This window comes from Bombina bombina, chromosome 4 (assembly GCF_027579735.1).
Source record: "Bombina bombina isolate aBomBom1 chromosome 4, aBomBom1.pri, whole genome shotgun sequence".
Lineage (NCBI taxonomy): Eukaryota > Metazoa > Chordata > Amphibia > Anura > Bombinatoridae > Bombina > Bombina bombina.
The window spans coordinates 1,175,325,772-1,175,346,183 of NC_069502.1; the positions used below are offsets into that span (position 1 = coordinate 1,175,325,772).

The following is a 20,412-nucleotide window of genomic DNA, read 5'->3' on the forward strand; positions in this document are numbered from 1 at the left end:
CATATACACTTATGCACACATATACACTTATGCACACATATACACTTATGCACACATACACTTATGCACAAATATACACTTATGCACACATATACACTTATGCACACATATACACTTATACACACATATACACTTATGCACACATACACTTATGCACAAATATACACTTATGCACACATATACACTTATGCACACATATACACTTATGCACACATATACACTTATGCACACATATACACTTATGCACACATATTTACAGAAACTATTTTTTCCCTATTTCAGTATATTTTTTGTGTTATGTTATATTCAATCGTTAACACTAACTCCCCACTTGTAATAGGGTGCGCTAAAAGATTGTCGGCTGTGTTAAGATTCTCTGCTAAACCTTTTTTACCATCCACTGGTAATAGCTAATTGTGCGCTTGTAATCTAGCCCGTAGCTTAGAGTATAACAGAGCTCTGAAGTAATTCATTGTGTCCTTCCCCAGTGTATCGCCGGAAGCACCAGGAGTTACAAGCCATCCAGATAGAACTGCAGAGCCCTGACTACAAATTAAGCAAGGTGCGCACTTCCACCATCATGACCGACTACAACCCCAACTACTGCTTCGCCGGGAAGGTCACCTCCATCGGTGATCTTAAAGAAGTGCCCAGGAAAAATATCTCACTAATAAGGTGATTTGCAAAAAATGCCCTAAAACCTTTTGTACAAATTATATCTATACATTACTTTGTAGTTCTATCATCACATCTTCTTCATTCTCTTAGTATCTTGTTGAAAAGGAGGGACGCAAATGTGTGGTGCACTATATGGCAGCGTTTTGCAAGAATGTCATCCATTTGTAAGAGCACTAGAGGGCAGCACTATTTCCTGCTATTTAGTGTTCCAGAAACCTACCTAGGTATCTCTTCAACAAAGAATTCCTTGAGAATAAAGCACATTTGATAATAGAAGTAAATTGGAAACAATTTTTCAATTGTATGCTCTGTCTGAATCACAAAATATATATTTTTTTAATTATATCCCTTTAAGTGACACTGTAAAGACTTTGAGTAGTGGTTTTACCTTCATATATATTTATGGATATTGTCACATTTTGAACAAATGCTATTTAAGTTTATTTGTATCTTACATGTTGATATGATAGCATATATGTTTTGTATACTTTGAAATAATTTGCTCAGTTTCACTTTTTTGATATTATGAACTCCATGGAGTATATTTATCAATGTGCAGGTGGACATCGATAATCATCATTGCACGAGCATTTCTTGTGAAATGCTTGTACAATTCCGCCCCCTGCACATTCGCGGACAAATGGCCACTAGCAGTGGGTGTCAATTAAGCCGATCGTATCCAATCGGGCTGATTGCGGTCCGCCGTCTCAGAGGTGGCAGACTAATTAAGGAGCAGCGGTTTTATGACCGCTGCTTCTTAACTTACATTTCCGGTGAGCCGGAAAGTACAGAGGTAGATAACAGCATCCGCTGCTTGGTAAATCTACCCCCATGACTTCATATTGAAGCTTGTGTGATTAGAAGCAAAAATAAATGTGATTTAGATCTGAATTGTCACCTATGACAGGAGCTTACTGCAGGATTATGTAGGACAACCCTAAGATTCTGCACTCCAGAGACAAGAGTTGTAGATTCAAGTCCCAAGCCTGAGCTTCAAAGTTAAAAGAAATTTGATTTGCTGTCTCACTGTCCCTTTAAATCTTGTGACTTTTGTTACAAATGTATCATTCTTCTTCAATATATCTGAATACTATCATGCAAATGAACGCGCAGTAATTAAATATGTTTAAAAAATTCTGCATGTTTAAATTACTAAAAAAATAACATGAATATGTGTTTGTGCCCTGTGTCCTAGAGACAGATTGTTCATTGGCTGATAAGGACATCTCCCACAGCTCATATTTGTTAAGAAACACATGCCTAAAACATTGTTTTATTGAGAACAGAAATATAAAAAAAAAAGCATTGTATGCTTTGGAATATCTTCATTTAGATGAAACAAAGAAAAAAAATATTTTCCCTTTAAAAAAAAGTTGTTGCTTTACAAGATCTTTGACGGTCCAATAAAAACAGCAGAAATGCATAATAAAAAGACAAAACAATAACACTTACACTGAATTGCAAATAAGCAGTAGATTTTTTTCTAACAAATTTATTTTTTTCCACATTTTCCGGTTCCCTGTATCATCAGCCAATCACAAACTAGTATACGTATACCCTGTGCATCTGTGCACATGCTCAGTAGAATCTTGTTCCCCAGAAAATGTAAAAATAAAAAGTAAAAAAAAAAACGGAAAGCAGATCACGGGTGGATATACATCTTTATTGTTGGTAAAATGTACGATAAGACAGAATAAAAAAAAACTACATGTATGATAGCAGCCAGACGCGTTTCGGCTCATGCCTTCATCCGTGACCTGAAAACATCATATAACAGAAAATGTATATACCCTAAGAGTATACATGATTGGATGAACCATTAATTAAATAATCTAAAACAACTGGCTAAGAACATCCCCCTAAATGTTAACCTTAAATATACTATACAGGAGCTTGCAAAAAGTTGTAAGCATCAGATTCCTAAAAAACAACCCAACAAGTATTGTTCATATTGTTGTTCATATAAGACTGCAATGAAACAAACTAAAATGTATAATTTTATCATAACAACTAAATATCTCTAGCTAGGAGGGGAGATGGTCCTATAACCCATATTGTAGCAAAAGGTGACTATTTATCCAAAACCTATTATTAATATTGCTACCTTATTATTAAAGAAATTGGTGTCTCTTGACCTACACCCCCCCCCTCCCTTTGTAATATATAAATATTTAAGCGACTACAATTTTTTTCTAACAAATTTATTTTTTTCCACATTTTCCGGCCCCCTGTATCATGTGACAGCCATCAGCCAATCACAAACTAGTATACGTATACCCTGTGCACCTGTGTTATTTCTGAATCATAAAAGCTTGTTTTGACTTGAGTGCCCCTTTAATAGGGTGCTGTTGACTTACCATAGCTTAGGCACCACCAATCTCTCTTTGGCTGAAGCCTCCCCTCTTCCCTTTATCTACCTCATTCCTTTTCTGCAATGTATTAATTGAAATGCACTGAAGCAGACCTAGCTGACCTTTGGGTCAAACACTATTCTATTAAATAAGTATGTTCAAGAGCGATCAGGCTAAGTTCAGAATGATGTAGCACTGCGCAGTGTGACGGCTCGCCTTCCTGCACTGGAATACCAACTAAGTGACACAGTGACATTGCTAAACTTGCCGTTTCATAGAAAGACATTTGGAATTATTTCCTGTCTCACTTCACTGCCCACATTTAAGCTATAAAAGAAATATTTTATTGTTTAAAAGAACATGTTTTAAACATAGCCAACGGGTATTAAAAAGAAGGGAAAAAAATGACATTATGCTGTATCATGTGCAGTTTTCACCCTTTAACATTTTGGCAACATTTTTGAAGAATTTTATTTTGATTCTGAAAAATGTTTAACACCTGTAACCCATCTTTTTATTTTTTTATTAAAAATGAAGGGCCAGATTACAAGTGACGCAGTAGATAACTTTTTCACTCTCGCACTAACTGCGCTTAAAGTAAAAATTGATTGCGTTGGGTTAGCGCGCATATTACAAGTTGAAAGTAAAAAGTTAGTGCATGAGTGAAAGACAAAGGCGGCGCTAACTTCAGGACTTCAGATACTGCAACCTCACTAACTTCTTCTCCTCATAGACTTCTAACCTAACACTAACCTGACACCATGTTAGACAAACTGTGCCAAATCCGACGGGAAATACTTTACATTCCAATGTTTTTCACATTAAAGAAAATGTTATTTTTATTTAAATTTATATATATATAATGTAATGGAAGGAAAAGAAGGAGCGCTGTAAGGTCCCAAATGATAAATAGAAAAATTCCACTATTAAATTAATAATAAGGTATAGTGTGTAGCAAATGAACGAATATCCTGTTGAGAATATTTATGACCCCACTATTGTAAATAGTTATATGATCATATAACTAAAGGTGATACAGATGAATAATTAATAATTTCCTTATATGGTGTATATAAACCAGTTTAAAACTGTAAAGCAGAATACGTTGTTTATAGAATAGAGTGCACGTGTAAAAAAAATCTACATTGGTAGAACAAAGAGAATTCTTAAAACCAGACTCCTAGAATATGTAAAAAACATAGAGAGAGAAACATCCGAATATGGTCTAAGTAGACATTTCGAGAAATTTCACACAAAAAAAAAAACAAACAGCGATTGAACAAATACCAAAATCATGGGGTAAAGATAGATTATTACAATTAAGAAAAAGGGAAATATATTGGATCCACCAATTAAATACCAGGGAACCATGCGCTCTAAACAGGGACATAGATCTAGCTGCCTTTTTATAAACATCCAATAAACACAAGCATTCCCGAAGATTCTCTCATATATATAATGTGTATATGATACATGTTATATATATATATATATATATATTATATACTGTATATTATATGTATCATGTTGTATGTGTATTATATGTTTTATGTACCACAATGTAGTTTTACATGTATATGATTAGTGTTCATAATTAAGATTACATAACACAATACAACATACTACAATCCCTATTCTATTTATATGCCCATATCTACATTAATATTTATCTAATTTTTCTTAATTATATTTTATATTTATCTATTATATTTATCTATTTATTTTTATATATATATATATATATATATATATATATATATATATATATATATATATATATATATATATGTATATACATATTTTTATCAATCAAATATATATTTTTTATCAATCAATTGTACTTGTGCATACTAATGAACTATCACAAATAGGACTAATACAGTCCATTTCTAACCAGTTCATCATATTAGTAGAATAATACCCCAATAAATTCTCTCATAATAGTTCTTTATAAAAGAAATAAAAAATAAAATATCAAAAAATAATCTTGGATTAAAATAAACAAAAATAAACAAATATCCAAGAGACAAAATGGAGGCACTTCCGGTCTCCATAAATAAAAAGAGACCCAGGATGGAAGTGGATCCATTCTCTGACGAAGTGGGCACAGGACCCACAAAACGCGTAAGATATCGCAATGCGAGTGATGTCACTTCCAATTTTTCGCAACGGATACACTTCCGGTTTCTTCAAAACCACTCACGCCGGCGTGTTTTTTAGCTCCTCCATTTTATGCACCAACGATTGGGCAGATTTTCAGATAAGTTACACATCTTCACACAGTTTTATCCTTGCTAATTTTTAGATTATACTCCTATGTTTTATAGAATTTAGGATAGAATTTAAAACACATCGTGATATACAGCTTTGGTTTTAGTGTATTGTATGTTGATTTTTTTTGTTTTATTTTTTTGTGCTTTTATCATACAAAATAAACTTACGGCTAGATTACGAATTGTGTGTTAGGCTTAAAAAGCAGCGTTGGCTGGTCCCAACGCTGCTTTTTAACGCCCGCTGGTATTACGAGTCTTGAAGGTACAGGCTCACCGCTCACTTTTTTGGCCAGACTTGGAAATACCGCAAATCCACTTACGTCAATTGCGTATCCTATTTTTCCAATGAGACTTGCATAGCGCCGGTATTACGAGTCTGCCAAAAAGTGAGCGGTAGACCCTCTCCTGTCAAGACTGGTACCGCATTTTAAAGTCAGTAAAGAGTTTTACACTACAACACCGTAGCATAAAACTCTTAACTAAAGTGCTAAAAAGTACACTAACACCCATAAACTATTAACCCTTAAACCGAGGCCCTCCCCCACATCGCAAACACTAAAATACATTTTTTAACCCCTAATCTGCCGAACCGGACATCGCCGCCACTATAATAAATATATTAACCCCTAAACCGCCGCACTCCCGCCTCGCAAACACTAGTTAAATCTTATTAACCACTAATCTGTTGTACCTAACATCGCCAACACCTACCTAGATTTATTAACCCCTAATCTGCTGCCCACAACGTCGCCGCCACTATATTAAAGTTATTAACCCCTAAATCTAAGTCTAACCCTAACACCCCCTAACTTAAATATAATTTCAATAAATCTAAAGAAAAATAACTATCATTAACTAAATTATTCCTATTTAAAACTAAATACTTACCTATAAAATAAACCCTAAGATAGCTACAATATAACTAATTGCTACATTGTAGCTATCTTAGGGTTTATTTTTATTTTACAGGCAAGTTTGTATTTATTTTAAATAGGTAGAATAGTTGTTAAATAGTTGTTAACTATTTAATAACTACCTAGTTAAAATAAAGACAATTTACCTGTAAAATAAAACCTAACCTAAGTTACAATTACACCTAACACTACACTATAATTAAATTAATTCCCTAAATTAAATGCAATTAAATACAATTAAATAAAATTATCTAAATTACAAAAAAAACCACTAAATTACAGAAAATAATAAACAAATTACAAGATTTTTAAACTAATTACACCTAATCTAATCCCCCTAACAAAATAAAAAAGCTCCTCCAAAATAAAAAAAGGCCCTACCCTACACTAAATTACAAATAGCCCTTAAAAGGGCCTTTTGCGGGGGAATTGCCCCAAAGTAATCAGCTCTTTTACCTGTAAAAAAAAGTACAAATCCCCCCAACATTAAAACCCACCACCCACACAATCAACCCTACTCTAAAACCCACCCAATACCCCCTTAAAAAAACCTAACACTAACCCCTTGAAGATCACCTTACCGGGAGAAGTCTTCACCCAACTGGGCCGAAGTCCTCAACGAAGCCGGGAGAAGTCTTCATCCAAGCCGGGCGAAGTGGTCCTCCAGACGGGCAGAAGTCTTCATCCAGACGGCATCTTCTATCTTCATCCATCCGGCGTGGAGCAGGTCCATCTTCAAGACATCCGGCGTGGAGCATCCTCTTCCATCGAAGTCTTCTTACGGTTCCTTTAAGTGACGCCATCCAAGATGGTGTCCCTTCAATTCCGATTGGCTGATCAAATTCTATCAGCCAATCGGAATTAAGGTAGAAAACATCCTATTGGCTGATGCAATCAGCCAATAGGATTGAACTTCAATCCTATTGGCTGATCCAATCAGCCAATAGGATTGAGCTGGCATTCAGTTGGCTGTTCCAATCAAAAGTGTCATTTTTTCAGTGTTGTCACATGAAAAGATATAATAAAATATTTACAAAAATGTGAGGGTGTACTCACTTTTGTGATCTAGGATCCTAGATTGTAGAGGGCTACCGGACTAATAAATATTTACCTCCGTAACCATGGCTACACATAAACGCCCACTATGGGTGTTACCATGACGTCATGCGCATACGTTGATGGAACTGGTGGCCCCTCACACGCTTACAAACATCTCCTCTGATGTTGGTACGAGGAACATTGCATAGTTATATAATCTGCTCTCCTTCCCAGCATGTTTAGATGACGGTAAGAATGCCGTGTTTCCCTGTGACTTATCTGACATCATGACACACTAAGGGATTCAGTAAATCCCTTAATGTCCCATTATACACTACCTTACACTTCCGGTATACACTGGGTTTAGATGCACTTATATATATAAGTATAGATATATACAGATATATATAGGAATATCTATTTAAAAATACATAGAATATAGTCCCCTATATGCAGAGCATTGGAATGTAAAATATTTAAAACCTTTATTAAATATTAGTCCTAAAGCCCGTGCACACGGGCCATTTTTTGTAGTACAGCAGTCCCACCCCTTCCTCTCTCTCTTTCCCCTCTATTTTGCTCTCTCTCCTCCTCTCTTTTGCGCTCTTTCTCTCCCCTCTCTTTTGTGCTTTCTTTTGCTCTCTCTCCCCCATCTCTTTTGCTCTCTCTCCCCCTTTCTTTTGCTCTCTCTCTCCCCCTTCTCTTTTGCTCTCTCCCCCTCTCTTTTGCTCTCTCCCCCCCTCTCTTTTGCTCTCTCCCCCCTCTCTTTTGCTCTCTCCCCCCTCTAATTTGCTCTCTATCCCCCCTCTTTTGCTTTCTCTCTCCCACCTCTTTTGCTTTCTCTCTCAGACCTATTTTGCTCTCTCTCCCCTCTTTTTTTTGCTCTCTCTCTCTCCCTCTCTTTTGCTCTCTCTCCCCCCTCTCTTTTGTTCTCCCCTCTCTCCTTTTCATTCTCTACCCCCTCTCATTTGCTCTCTCTCCTTTGCTCTCTCTCTCTCCTTTGCTCTCTCTCCCCCTCTTCTTTGCTCTCTCTCCCCCCTCTTTTGCTGTCCCTCACCCCTCTCCTTTGCTCTCTCTCCCGCCTCTCCTTTGCTCTCTCCCCCCCTCTCTTTTGCTATCTCTCCCCCTCTCTTTTGCTCTCTCTCCACCTCTCTTTTGCTCTCTTTCCCCTTTCTTTTGCTTTTTCTCTTGCCTCTCTTTAAAGGGACATGACACCCATATTTTTTCTTTCATGATTTAGAAAGAGAATGCATTTTTAAACATCTTTCTAATTTACTTCTATTATCTAATTTGTTTTATTCTCTTGATATTCTTTGCTGAAATGCATATCTAGATATGCTCGGTAGCTGCTGATTGGTTGCTGCACATAGAAACCTCATGTGATTGACTCACCCATGTGCATTGTTTTTTCTTCAACTAAGGATATCTAAAAAATGAAGCAAAATAAATAATAGAAGTAAATTGTAATGTGGTTTAAATTTGTATGTTCTATCTGAATCATGAAAGAAATATTTTGGGTTTAGTGGCCCTTTAACTCTCTCTCCCCCCTCTCTTTAACTCTCTCTCCCCCTCTCTTTAGCTCTCTCCCCCCTCTCTTTTGCTCTCTCTCCCCTCTCTTTTGCTCTCTCTCCTCTCTCTTTTGCTCTCTCTCCCCTTTCTTTAACTCTCTCTCCCCTCTCTTTAACTCTCTCTCCCCTCTCTTTAATTCTCTCTCCCCCTCTCTTTAACTCTCTACCCCCTCTCATTTGCTCTCTCTCCCTCTCTCCTTTGCTTTCTCTCTCCTTTGCTCTCTCTCCCCCTCCCCTTTGTTCTCTCTCCCCCCTCTTTTGCTGTCCCTCATCCCTCTCCTTTGCTCTCTCTCCCGCCTCTCCTTTGCTCTCTCTCCCCCTCTCTTTTGCTATCTCTCCCCCTCTCTTTTGCTCTCTCTCTCCCTCTCTTTTGCTCTCTTTCCCCTTTCTTTTGCTTTCTCTCCCATCTCATTAACTCTCTCTCCCCCCTCTCTTTAACCCTCTCTCCCCCTCTCTTTAGCTCTCTCTCCCCGCTCTCTTTTGCTCTCTCTCCCCTCTCTTTTGCTCTCTCTCCCCTCTCTTTTGCTCTCTCTCCCCTCTCTTTAACTCTCTCTCCCCTCTCTTTAATTCTCTCTCCCCCCTCTCTTTAACTCTCTCTCCCCTCTCTTTTGCTCTCTCTTCCCTCTCTTTTGCTTTCTCCCCCCTCTCTTTAACTCTCTCTCCCCTCTCTTTTGCTCTCTCTCACCTCTCTTTTGCTCTCTCTCCCCTCTCTTTAACTCTCTCTCCCCTCTCTTTAATTCTCTCTCCCCCTCTCTTTAACTCTCTACCCCCTCTCATTTGCTCTCTCTCCCTCTTTCCTTTGCTTTCTCTCTCCTTTGCTCTCTCTCCCCCTCCCCTTTGTTCTCTCTCCCCCTCTCTTTAACTCTCTCTCCCCTCTCTTTTGCTCTCTCTTCCCTCTCTTTTGCTTTCTCTCCCCTCTCTTTAACTCTCTCTCCCCTCTCTTTTGCTCTCTCTCCCCTCTCTTTTGCTCTCTCTCCCCTCTCTTTAACTCTCTCTCCCCTCTCTTTAATTCTCTCTCCCCCTCTCTTTAACTCTCTACCCCCTCTCATTTGCTCTCTCTCCCTCTCTCCTTTGCTTTCTCTCTCCTTTGCTCTCTCTCCCCCTCCCCTTTGTTCTCTCTCCCCCCTCTTTTGCTGTCCCTCATCCCTCTCCTTTGCTCTCTCTCCCGCCTCTCCTTTGCTCTCTCTCCCCCTCTCTTTTGCTATCTCTCCCCCTCTCTTTTGCTCTCTCTCTCCCTCTCTTTTGCTCTCTTTCCCCTTTCTTTTGCTTTCTCTCCCATCTCATTAACTCTCTCTCCCCCTCTCTTTAACCCTCTCTCCCCCTCTCTTTAGCTCTCTCTCCCCGCTCTCTTTTGCTCTCTCTCCCCTCTCTTTTGCTCTCTCTCCCCTCTCTTTTGCTCTCTCTCCCCTCTCTTTAACTCTCTCTCCCCTCTCTTTAATTCTCTCTCCCCCCTCTCTTTAACTCTCTCTCCCCTCTCTTTTGCTCTCTCTTCCCTCTCTTTTGCTTTCTCCCCCCTCTCTTTAACTCTCTCTCCCCTCTCTTTTGCTCTCTCTCACCTCTCTTTTGCTCTCTCTCCCCTCTCTTTAACTCTCTCTCCCCTCTCTTTAATTCTCTCTCCCCCTCTCTTTAACTCTCTACCCCCTCTCATTTGCTCTCTCTCCCTCTTTCCTTTGCTTTCTCTCTCCTTTGCTCTCTCTCCCCCTCCCCTTTGTTCTCTCTCCCCCCTCTTTTGCTGTCCCTCTCCCCTATCCTTTGCTCTCTCTCCCGCCTCTCCTTTGCTCTCTCTCCTCCTCTCTTTTGCTATCTCTCCCCCTCTCTTTTGCTCTCTCTCTCCCTCTCTTTTGCTCTCTTTCCCCTTTCTTTTGCTTTCTCTCCCATCTCTTTAACTCTCTCTCCCCTCTCTTTAACTCTCTCTCCTCCCTCTCTTTAGCTCTCTCTCCCCACTCTCTTTTGCTCTCTCTCCCCTCTCTTTTGCTCTCTCTCCCCTCTCTTTTGCTCTCTCTCCCCTCTCTTTAACTCTATCTCCCCTCTCTTTAATTCTCTCTCCCCCCTCTCTTTAACTCTCTCTCCCCTCTCTTTTGCTCTCTCTTCCCTCTCTTTTGCTTTCTCTCCCCTCTCTTTAACTCTCTCTCTCCTCTCTCTTTAACTCTCTCTCTCCCCTCTCTTTAACTCTCTCTCCCCTCTCTTTAACTCTCTCTCCCCCTCTCTTTAACTCTCTCTCCCCCCTCTCTTTTGCTCTCTTTCTCTCTCCCCCCTCTCTTTAACTTTCTCTCCCCCTCTCTTTTGCTCTCTTTCTCTCTCCCTCCTCTCTTTAGCTCTCTCTCTCCCCCTCTCTTTAGCTCTCTCTACCCCTCTTCCCCCTCAATTTTGCCCCCTCTATCTCTCCCAACTCTTTGTTGCTCTCAGGTCACACCCACTCCCGGGCTTTCTCTCTCCTTTGCTCTCTCTCCCCCTCCCCTTTGCTCTCTCTCCCCCCTCTTTTGCTGTCCCTCACCCCTCTCCTTTGCTCTCTCTCCCGCCTCTCCTTTGCTCTCTCTCCCCCTCTCTTTTGCTATCTCTCCCCCTCTCTTTTGCTCTCTCTCTCCCTCTCTTTTGCTCTCTTTCCCCTTTCTTTTGCTTTCTCTCCCCCTCTCTTTAACTCTCTCTCCCCCCTCTCTTTAACTCTCTCTCCCCCTCTCTTTAGCTCTCTCTCCCCCCTCTCTTTTGCTCTCTCTCCCCTCTCTTTTGCTCTCTCTCCCTTCTCTTTTGCTCTCTCTCCCCTCTCTTTAACTCTCTCTCCCCTCTCTTTAATTCTCTCTCCCCCTCTCTTTAACTCTCTCTCCCCTCTCTTTTGCTCTCTCTTCCCTCTCTTTTGCTTTCTCTCCCCTCTCTTTAACTCTTTCTCTCCCCTCTCTTTAACTCTCTCTCTCCCCTCTCTTTAACTCTCTCTCCCCTCTCTTTAACTCTCTCTCCCCCCTCTCTTTTGCTCTCTTTCTCTCCCCCCCTCTATCTCTCCCAACTCTTTGTTGCTCTCGGGTCACACCCACTGCCGGGCCGACCACGCCCGGTCACACCCCATCGTGGCACTCCCGTTGCCGTCGGTCATGCCCCCTCGCCATGCCCGCACCACTTGACCATGGCCACGCCCCCGCAACAGTCGATCTGATCTGAAGTGAATTGATCCTAAAGGCCAGGTATGTTTGTCCTCGTGCAGTCTCTATTGCGCATCTGACAAACATACCTGGCCTTTTATTATATAGGATCAACGACTACATATTATTCTAAGGCTAATCTTAGATTTGAATATATCATCATGCCTATCATGTATTTACTGTTTGTTTAACATCCCTTTAAAAATTCTACCAAGTTCTATTTTAATTAATGTCTCTATTACAATTTTTACACGTCAATTTCAGATATTTTTAATAGTTAAAATAATTGTATATGTATCAGCATTAGGGTTTTAAGTTCAGATCATGTATTGAGTAAAAGTAAAATCCAGTACTCTAGAAATCACTCTTACTTTGTTTTTGGGATTGTTTGCAGAGGTTTGGGCCATGGTGCATTTGGAGAGGTCTATGAAGGTCAAGTGCTGGCCAGCCCCAATGACCCTGCACCCTTAAAGGTCGCTGTAAAGGTAAGTAATATAAAACATACTCATTCATTTGAAAAATAATTACCTAAATCATCTAGTATTTTCCTTTATAAAATTATCATTTGCAAAAATTGCATATTTATATAAATTACTAAATTCATTTATATAGTTATGGTGCTTCTATATATTTATAATTCCTGAATTGGGTAGTTGTCACCATGTCTGACAGACATTGATGAATTCCGATAGCATTCACTGTCAGCATTTATCATTGCACAAGCAATTCTTGTGAACTGCTTGGGCAATGTCGCCCCCTGCAGATTTGCAGGCAGGGGTGTCAATCAACCCTATTGTATAGGATTGGGCGGATTGCAGACTGCATGCCTCAGAGCAGGCGGACCAGTTATGGAGCAGTGGTCTTAAGACCGCTGCTTCATAACTGCTGTTTCCGGTGAGCCTGAAGGCTCACGCGGAAACAGGGGCATCAAGCTCCATTCGGAGCGTGATAATTCAGCCCCCAAGATTGTATTCTACATGCCCCTCCCCCCAGCTGCCCGCAAATGTCTGTCGCATGTCACAGATACTGTGACGTGGGACTCAGTCAATTAATCCCTAAAATTTTGACAACTTAAGTTGACATCCCCTATCCTAGGTTAGCTCAAGGGAATGGAATCCTCAGTAGATATGACAAGACCCTAAAAGTGACAAAACTCAAACGCTCTTTTGCTAGACATGTAGCTATTGTAAGTGTAAAAGAAACATACATTATAAATGAAATAAGACTTTAAACCATTGTATTTACTTATAGGTACACCAGGCCCTTCCTAGAGGGGCAGATAGTAGGTGGAGCACATTCTGCAGAGCCTTGTGCCTTTCAGTGTAAATACTCCTCCATGTTGTCTGGGGGAGGGGCAGAGTTTCTCTTTTCCCGCTAGGAGGCAGAAGTCTTAGCAGCCCTTTTTCTTCGCTTGCAGTTACAGATTTGCATGAGCAAGCCGGCACTGCAAGGGTTCCAAAGCTGTGTCCCTAGCTTAATAAATGGAGCCCATGTGACTTTTCTAATGGATTAGAACAGCTTTGTAAAGGAAGCCAAAAAGTACACAAACAGCCCTCAGAGGATTTTGCATAGGAATTACAATGAATTGGGATCTTGAATTAATTATAAAGCAATGCTCGAGTCCAAGGGAATTCATTTATAGTCAGCTTTGATAGGGTTAAATTTAACTTATATAAGAATCAAATAATCCAATTGTCTCACTATATAAACAAGGTCATAAAAGCATTTTGTAGATTATTTTGACTGCACTTAACTCAGTTTTGTGAAATGAGAGAATATAACAGAATGAAGCAGAATTTTAACAACCTGCCCAGTTATCTGCATCAGCACTATTACTGCCTCAGAAGCTTGCAAATAACTGGACTGTCAATACTGTATGGATTTTTGTAGATGCAAGCTCAGCGCCCATAAGAATCTCTTTTACAATTACTGTCTCACGTCAGCTCAATAACGTTTGATTATCTTGTGACAAGTGTTGATAACAGGACAAGCACTTACTGCATATTTTAAGATAACTGAATTAAAGGGACACTGAACCCAAAATGTTTCTTCCGTGATTCAGATAGAGCAGCGATTTTAAGCAACTTTCTAATTTACTCCTATTATCAAATTTTCATCATTCTCTTGGTATCTTTATTTGAAAAGCAAGAATGTTAGTTTAGATGCCAGCCCATTTTTTTGTGAACAACCTGGGTTGTTCTTGCTGATTGGTGTATAAATTCACCCACCAATAAACAAGTGCTGTCCAAGGTATAAACAAAAATTTGACTGGCTCCTTGGCTTAGATGCCTTCTTTTTCAAATAAACGGCTAGATTACGAGTTTTGCGTTGGGCTTAAAAAGCAGCGTTGGCCAGTCCTAACGCTGCTTTTTAACGCCCGCTGGTATTACGAGTCTTGCAGGTACAGGTGTACCGCTCACTTTTTTGGCCAGACTTGGAAATACTGCAAATCCACTTACGTAAATTGCGTATCCTATTTTTTCAATTGCACTTGCATAGCGCCGGTATTACGAGTCTGCCAAAAAGTGAGCGGTAGACCCTCTCCTGTCAAGACTGGTACCCCATTTTAAAGTCAGTAGTTAAGAGTTTTACACTACAACGCTGTAGCATAAAACTCTTAACTAAAGTGCTAAAAAGTACACTAACACCCATAAACTACCTATTAACCCCTAAACCGAGGCCCTCCCGCATCGCAAACACTAAAATTAAATTTTTAACCCCTAATCTGCCGAACCAGACATCGCCGCCACTATAATACATATATTAACCCCTAAACCGCCACACTCCTGCATCGCAAACATTAGTTAAATATTATTAACCCCTAATCTGCCATCCCTAACATCGCCGACACCTACCTACATTTATTAACCCCTAATCTGCCGCCCCCAACGTCGCCACCACTATACTAAAGTTATAAACCCCTAAATCTAAGTCTAACCCTAACCCTAACCCCCCTAACTTAAATATAATTACAATAAATCTAAATAAAATTCCTATAATTAACTAAATTATTCCTATTTAAAACTAAATACTTACCTATAAAATAGACCCTAAGCTAGCTACAATATAACTAATAGTTACATTGTAGCTAGCTTAGGGTTTATTTTTATTTTACAGGCAAGTTTGTATTTATTTTAACTAGGTACAATAGTTATTAAATAGTTATTAACTATTTAATAACTACCTAGCTAAAATAAATACAAAAGTACCTGTAAAATAAAACCTAACCTAAGTTACAATTACACCTAACACTACACTATAATTAAATTAATTCCCTAAATTAAATACAATTAAATAAAATTATCTAAAGTACAAAAAAAAACAACTCTAAATTACAAAAAATAATAAACAAATTACAAGATTTTTAAACTAATTACACCTAATCTAATCCCCCTAACAAAATAAAAAAGCCCCCCCAAAATAAAATAAAGCCCTACCCTACACTAAGTTACAAATAGCCCTTAAAAGGGCCTTTTGCGGGGCATTGCCCCAAAGTAATCAGCTCTTTACCTGTAAAAAAAAATACAAATCCCCCCCAACATTAAAACCCACCACCCACACAACCAACCCTACTCTATAACCCACCCAATACCCCCTTAAAAAATCTAACACTAACCCCTTGAAGATCACCTTACCGGGAGACGTCTTCATCCAACCGGGCCGAAGTCCTCAACGAAGTGGGGAGAAGTCTTCAACCAAGCCGGGCGAATTGGTCCTCCAGACGGGCAGAAGTCTTCATCCAGATGGCATCTTCTATCTTCATCCATCCGACGCAGAGCATACTCTTCAGCCGATGGCTAACACAGAATGAAGGTACCTTTAAGTGACGTCATCCAAGATGGCGTCCCTTCAATTCCGTTTGGCTGATAGAATTCTATCAGCCAATCAGAATTAAGGTAGAAAAATCCTATTGGCTGATGCAATCAGCCAATAGGATTGGAGATTAATCCTATTGGCTGATTCAATGTAAGGGATTAACCCTACGAGTAATTATTCCTGTAGGTTGTAGGGGTTGTAGTGATCACAGCTGCAGACCGTTAAAGGTTTGTTCCACAAAGAAAAAAACTATTGAAACAATGTATTCAATAGCATGTATGGCTCAGTGGATTTTAAGCAATTGATTGACTAATGTAAGCATAAGTTGTTTCAATTTCAGAGTAAGTAAATAATGGATGAGGCTTAGATGCTATTTTGCAACTACCTCAAGAGATAAGTGCACTACTTTTAGAGTGTAGTATTGGCAATGAACAACAACCTTATTATTCTGGTAGTATTATCTGGGTTGTGGAAGTCCTGAGTTGTGAGACAAGATAAGATGCAACGATGCCAGAGACACAGTTCTTGTTAAACTAAGCAACTCAATCTGCCTAGAGAATCCCTCTCGAGTTGTTAGCTGCGAGTCTTACCGGCAGCATGGACAGAGAGAGAGTGAGTTATCTTACGATCCCCGGAGCGGGGAGAAGTAGGCGTTACTGGTCGGGTGTTGAGAGTGACAGGTGACGTCACACGCTGTTCCAGGGAGCGGAGCTGCGGCACTCTGGAAACACCGAATGCAGTGAATTTGTTGTTTAACTGAAGGTATGCAAAGTGACAGGGAGTCCGAATTCGTTGTAGCAGAAAACTTGAGATGAATTTGTTGATCGATGTCTCCAAAATGATCAACAAAAGAAATCAATTCAAAGTGTTGTTATAAATCCGAGTATCACAGCAGGGAACGCTGAATGAATTTTGTAATCCAGTGAGAGAGTGTTAGTTAGAGAACTAACAGGATAGAACTTCTTTTGAAAAACTTGGAAGTTTAGAGCTTAGGAGATTGCAACATCTAGTGTGAACAACATTACTAAGCACTAGGAACAGGGCGTAGCTAGCATTTAAAGGGCTGGAACAGGTATGACACCCCAGTGGGAGGTAACAGGTTAGGTTCCTGACATCCAATCAGCCAATAGGATTGAGCTCGCATTCTATTGGCTGATTGGATCAGCCAATAGGATTTTTTCTACCTTAATTCCGATTGGCTGATAGAATCAGCCAATCGGAATTGAAGGGATGCCATCTTGGATGATGTCACTTAAAGGTACCTTCATTCTGTGTTAGCCGTCGGATGAAGAGGATGCTCCGCGTCAGATGTCTTGAAGATGGACCTGCTCCACGCCGGATGGATGAAGACTTCTGCCCGTCTGGAGGACCACTTCGCCCGGCTTGGATGAAGACTTCTCCCGGCTTCGTTGAGGACTTCGGCCCGGTTGGATGAAGACGTCTCCCGGTAAGGTGATCTTCAAGGGATTAGTGTTGGTTTTTTTTTAAAGGGGGTATTGGGAGGGTTTTAGAGTAGGGTTGGTTGTGTGGGTGGTGGGTTTTAATGTTGGGGGGGATTTGTATTTTTTTTTACAGGTAAAGAGCTGATTACTTTGGGGCAATGCCCGGCAAAAGGCCCTTTTAAGGGCTATTTGTAACTTAGTGTAGGGTAGGGCTTTATTTTATTTTGGGGGGGCTTTTTTATTTTGTTAGGGGGATTAGATTAGGTGTAATTAGTTTAAAAATCTTGTAATTTGTTTATTATTTTTTGTAATTTAGAGTTGTTTTTTTTTGTACTTTAGATAATTTTATTTAATTGTATTTAATTTAGGGAATTAATTTAATTATAGTGTAGTGTTAGGTGTAATTGTAACTTAGGTTAGGTTTTATTTTACAGGTACTTTTGTATTTATTTTAGCTAGGTAGTTATTAAATAGTTAATAACTATTTAATAACTATTGTACCTAGTTAAAATAAATACAAACTTGCCTGTAAAATAAAAATAAACCCTAAGCTAGCTACAATGATTTGTATTTTTTTTTTACAGGTAAAAGAGCTGATTACTTTGGGGCAATGCCCCGCAAAAGGCCCTTTTAAGGGCTATTTGTAATTTAGTGTAGGGTAGGGCTTTTTTTTTATTTTGGGGGGGTTTATTTTGTTAGGGGGATTAGATTAGGTGTAATTAGTTTAAAAAACTTGTAATTTGTTTATTATTTTCTGTAATTTAGTGTTTTGTTTTTTTGTACTTTAGATAATTTTATTTAATTTAGGGAAATAATTTAATTACAGTGTAGTGTTAGGTGTAATTGTAACTTAGGTTAGGTTTTATTTTACAAGTAACTTTGTATTTATTTTAGAGGGTAGTTATTAAATAGTTAATAACTATTTAATAACTATTCTACCTAGTTAAAATAAATACAAACTTGCCTGTAAAATAAAATAAACCCTAAGATAGCTACAATGTAACTATTAGTTATATTGTAGCTAGCTTAGGGTTTATTTTACAGGTAAGTATTTAGTTTTAAATAGGAATTTCTTAAGTAATGATAGGAATTTTTATTTAGATTTCTTTTAATTATATTTAAGTTAGGGGATGTTAGGGTTAGACTTAGGTTTAGGGGTTAATACATTTAGTATAGTGGCGGCAACGTTGGGGGCAGCAGATTAGGGGTAATAAATGACACTGTGCACCACACGTGTATTATGCCCAGCAGTGAAGGGGTTAATTAGGGAGCATGTAGGGAGCTTCTAGGGTTAATTTTAGCTTTAATGTAGTGTAGTAGACAACCCCAAGTATTGATCTAGGCCATTTTGGTATATTGCATGCCACTATTTCACCGCCAAATGCGATCAAATTAAAAAAAACGTAAATTTTTTCACAATTTTAGGGTTCTCACTGAAACAGCTTGTGCAATTATGGCACAAATGGTTGCAAATGATTCTCTGGGATCCCCTTTGTTCAGAAATAGCAGATATATATGGCTTTGGCGTTGCTTTTTGGTAATTAGAAGAAGGCCGCTAAATGCCGCTGCGCACCACACGTTTATTATGCCCAGCAGTGAAGGGGTTAATTAAGTAGCTTGTAGGGCGCTTGTAGAGTTAATTTTAGCTTTAGTGTAGTGTAGTAGACAACCCAAAGTATTGATCTAGGTCCATTTTGGTAGATTTCATGCCACCATTTCACCGCCAAATGCAATCAAATAAAAAAAAATATTCACTTTTTCACAAACTTTTCCACAAACTTTTGGTTTCTCACTGAAATTATTTGCAAACATCTTGTGCAATTATGGCATAAATGGTTGTAAATGCTTCTCTGGGATCCCCTTTGTTCAGAAATAGCAGACATATATGACTTTGGCGTTGCTTTTTGGTAATTAGAAGGCCGCTAAATGCCGCTGCGCATCACGTGTATTATGGCTAGCAGTGAAGGGATTAATTAGGTAGCTTGTAGGGAGCTTGCAGGGTTAATTTTAGCTTTAGTGTAGAGATCAGCCTCCCACCTGACACATCACACCCCCTGATCCCTCCCAAACATCTCTCTTCCCTCCCCCACCCCACAATTGTCCCCGCCAGCTTAAGTACTGGCAGAAAGTCTGCCAGTACTAAAATAAAAGCTATCTTTTAATCTTTGTAATTTTTTTTGCCATATTTACATATGCTGCTGTGTAGGATTCCCCTTAGCCCCCAACCTCCCTGATCCCCCCCCCAAACAGCTCTCTAACCCTCCCCCTCTAACTTATTATGAGCCATCTTGGGTACTGGCAGCTGTCTGCCAGTACGCGGTTTACAAAAAAAGATGATTTTCTTTATTTATTTTTTATTTTTTCTGTAGTGTAGCTCCCCCCCCAAGACCAAACCCCCCATCGCGTCCCAGGTCCCTTAGATTAATTTAATTTTTATTTTCCCCCCCCCTCCCATTTTTCTGAGAAACATTTTCTGTAGTGTAGCGGTTCGCAGGCTAACCCGCCCACGATCCCGCCCCCCGCTGCGTCAAACAAGCCATAAATGGCCGCCCACCCGCCTCCCACGTTGGCTCCCACTCATCAACGATACCGGCCATCGATGCCCGGTGCAGAGAGGGCCACAGAGTGGCTCTCTCTGCATCGGATGGCCAAGGAGGGTTATTGCAGGATGCCTTGATATCGAGGCATCACTGCAATAACTGGAAAGCAGCTGGAAGCAATCAGGATCGCTTCCACCGCTTTCCAAGACCGACAACGTACAGGGTACGTCCTCAGTCGTTAAAGGTATTTTTTTGGAGGACGTACCCTGCACGTTGTTGGTCGTTAAGGGACTAAAGATACCTTGATAGTTCATATTTAACCTTTTAACACCGTTACGGCGTTGTATTCCATCTGAATTTTTCTGGGCTTTAACGCCAATGGACGGAATACAACGTCCTAACCGGGTGACTTTTTTGAAGCCACTGGCGCTTCCCTGACGGTCTGGAGGGCATGCCTAGCATCATAGGGACGCCCCCCTGATGCGATCCCATCATTGAAATCTTGTGATCACTTGCACGATCGCGAGATTTCAAATTGTTTACATCGGAACAGTTGTACTGATGTAGACACTTTACCCCTGGCAGAAAAGGGTTAAATGCCTCTTAGCCTCATTTATATGCTTTGTTAAAAGAACATAAAAGTGCAAAAATAAAATGTTTC

General features: G+C 39.7%; 1 protein-coding gene across 1 annotated transcript in view; it reads left to right on the forward strand.

Annotated features, from left to right (window-relative positions):
* Window positions 1-20,412, forward strand: part of ALK (ALK receptor tyrosine kinase) — a 633,273-nt gene that overhangs the window by 548,645 nt on the left and 64,216 nt on the right. The window contains exons 19-20 of the mRNA XM_053712803.1: window positions 489-675; window positions 12,348-12,438. Coding sequence (XP_053568778.1) covers window positions 489-675; window positions 12,348-12,438 — 278 coding nt within the window. The remainder of the gene's footprint in view (window positions 1-488; window positions 676-12,347; window positions 12,439-20,412) is intronic.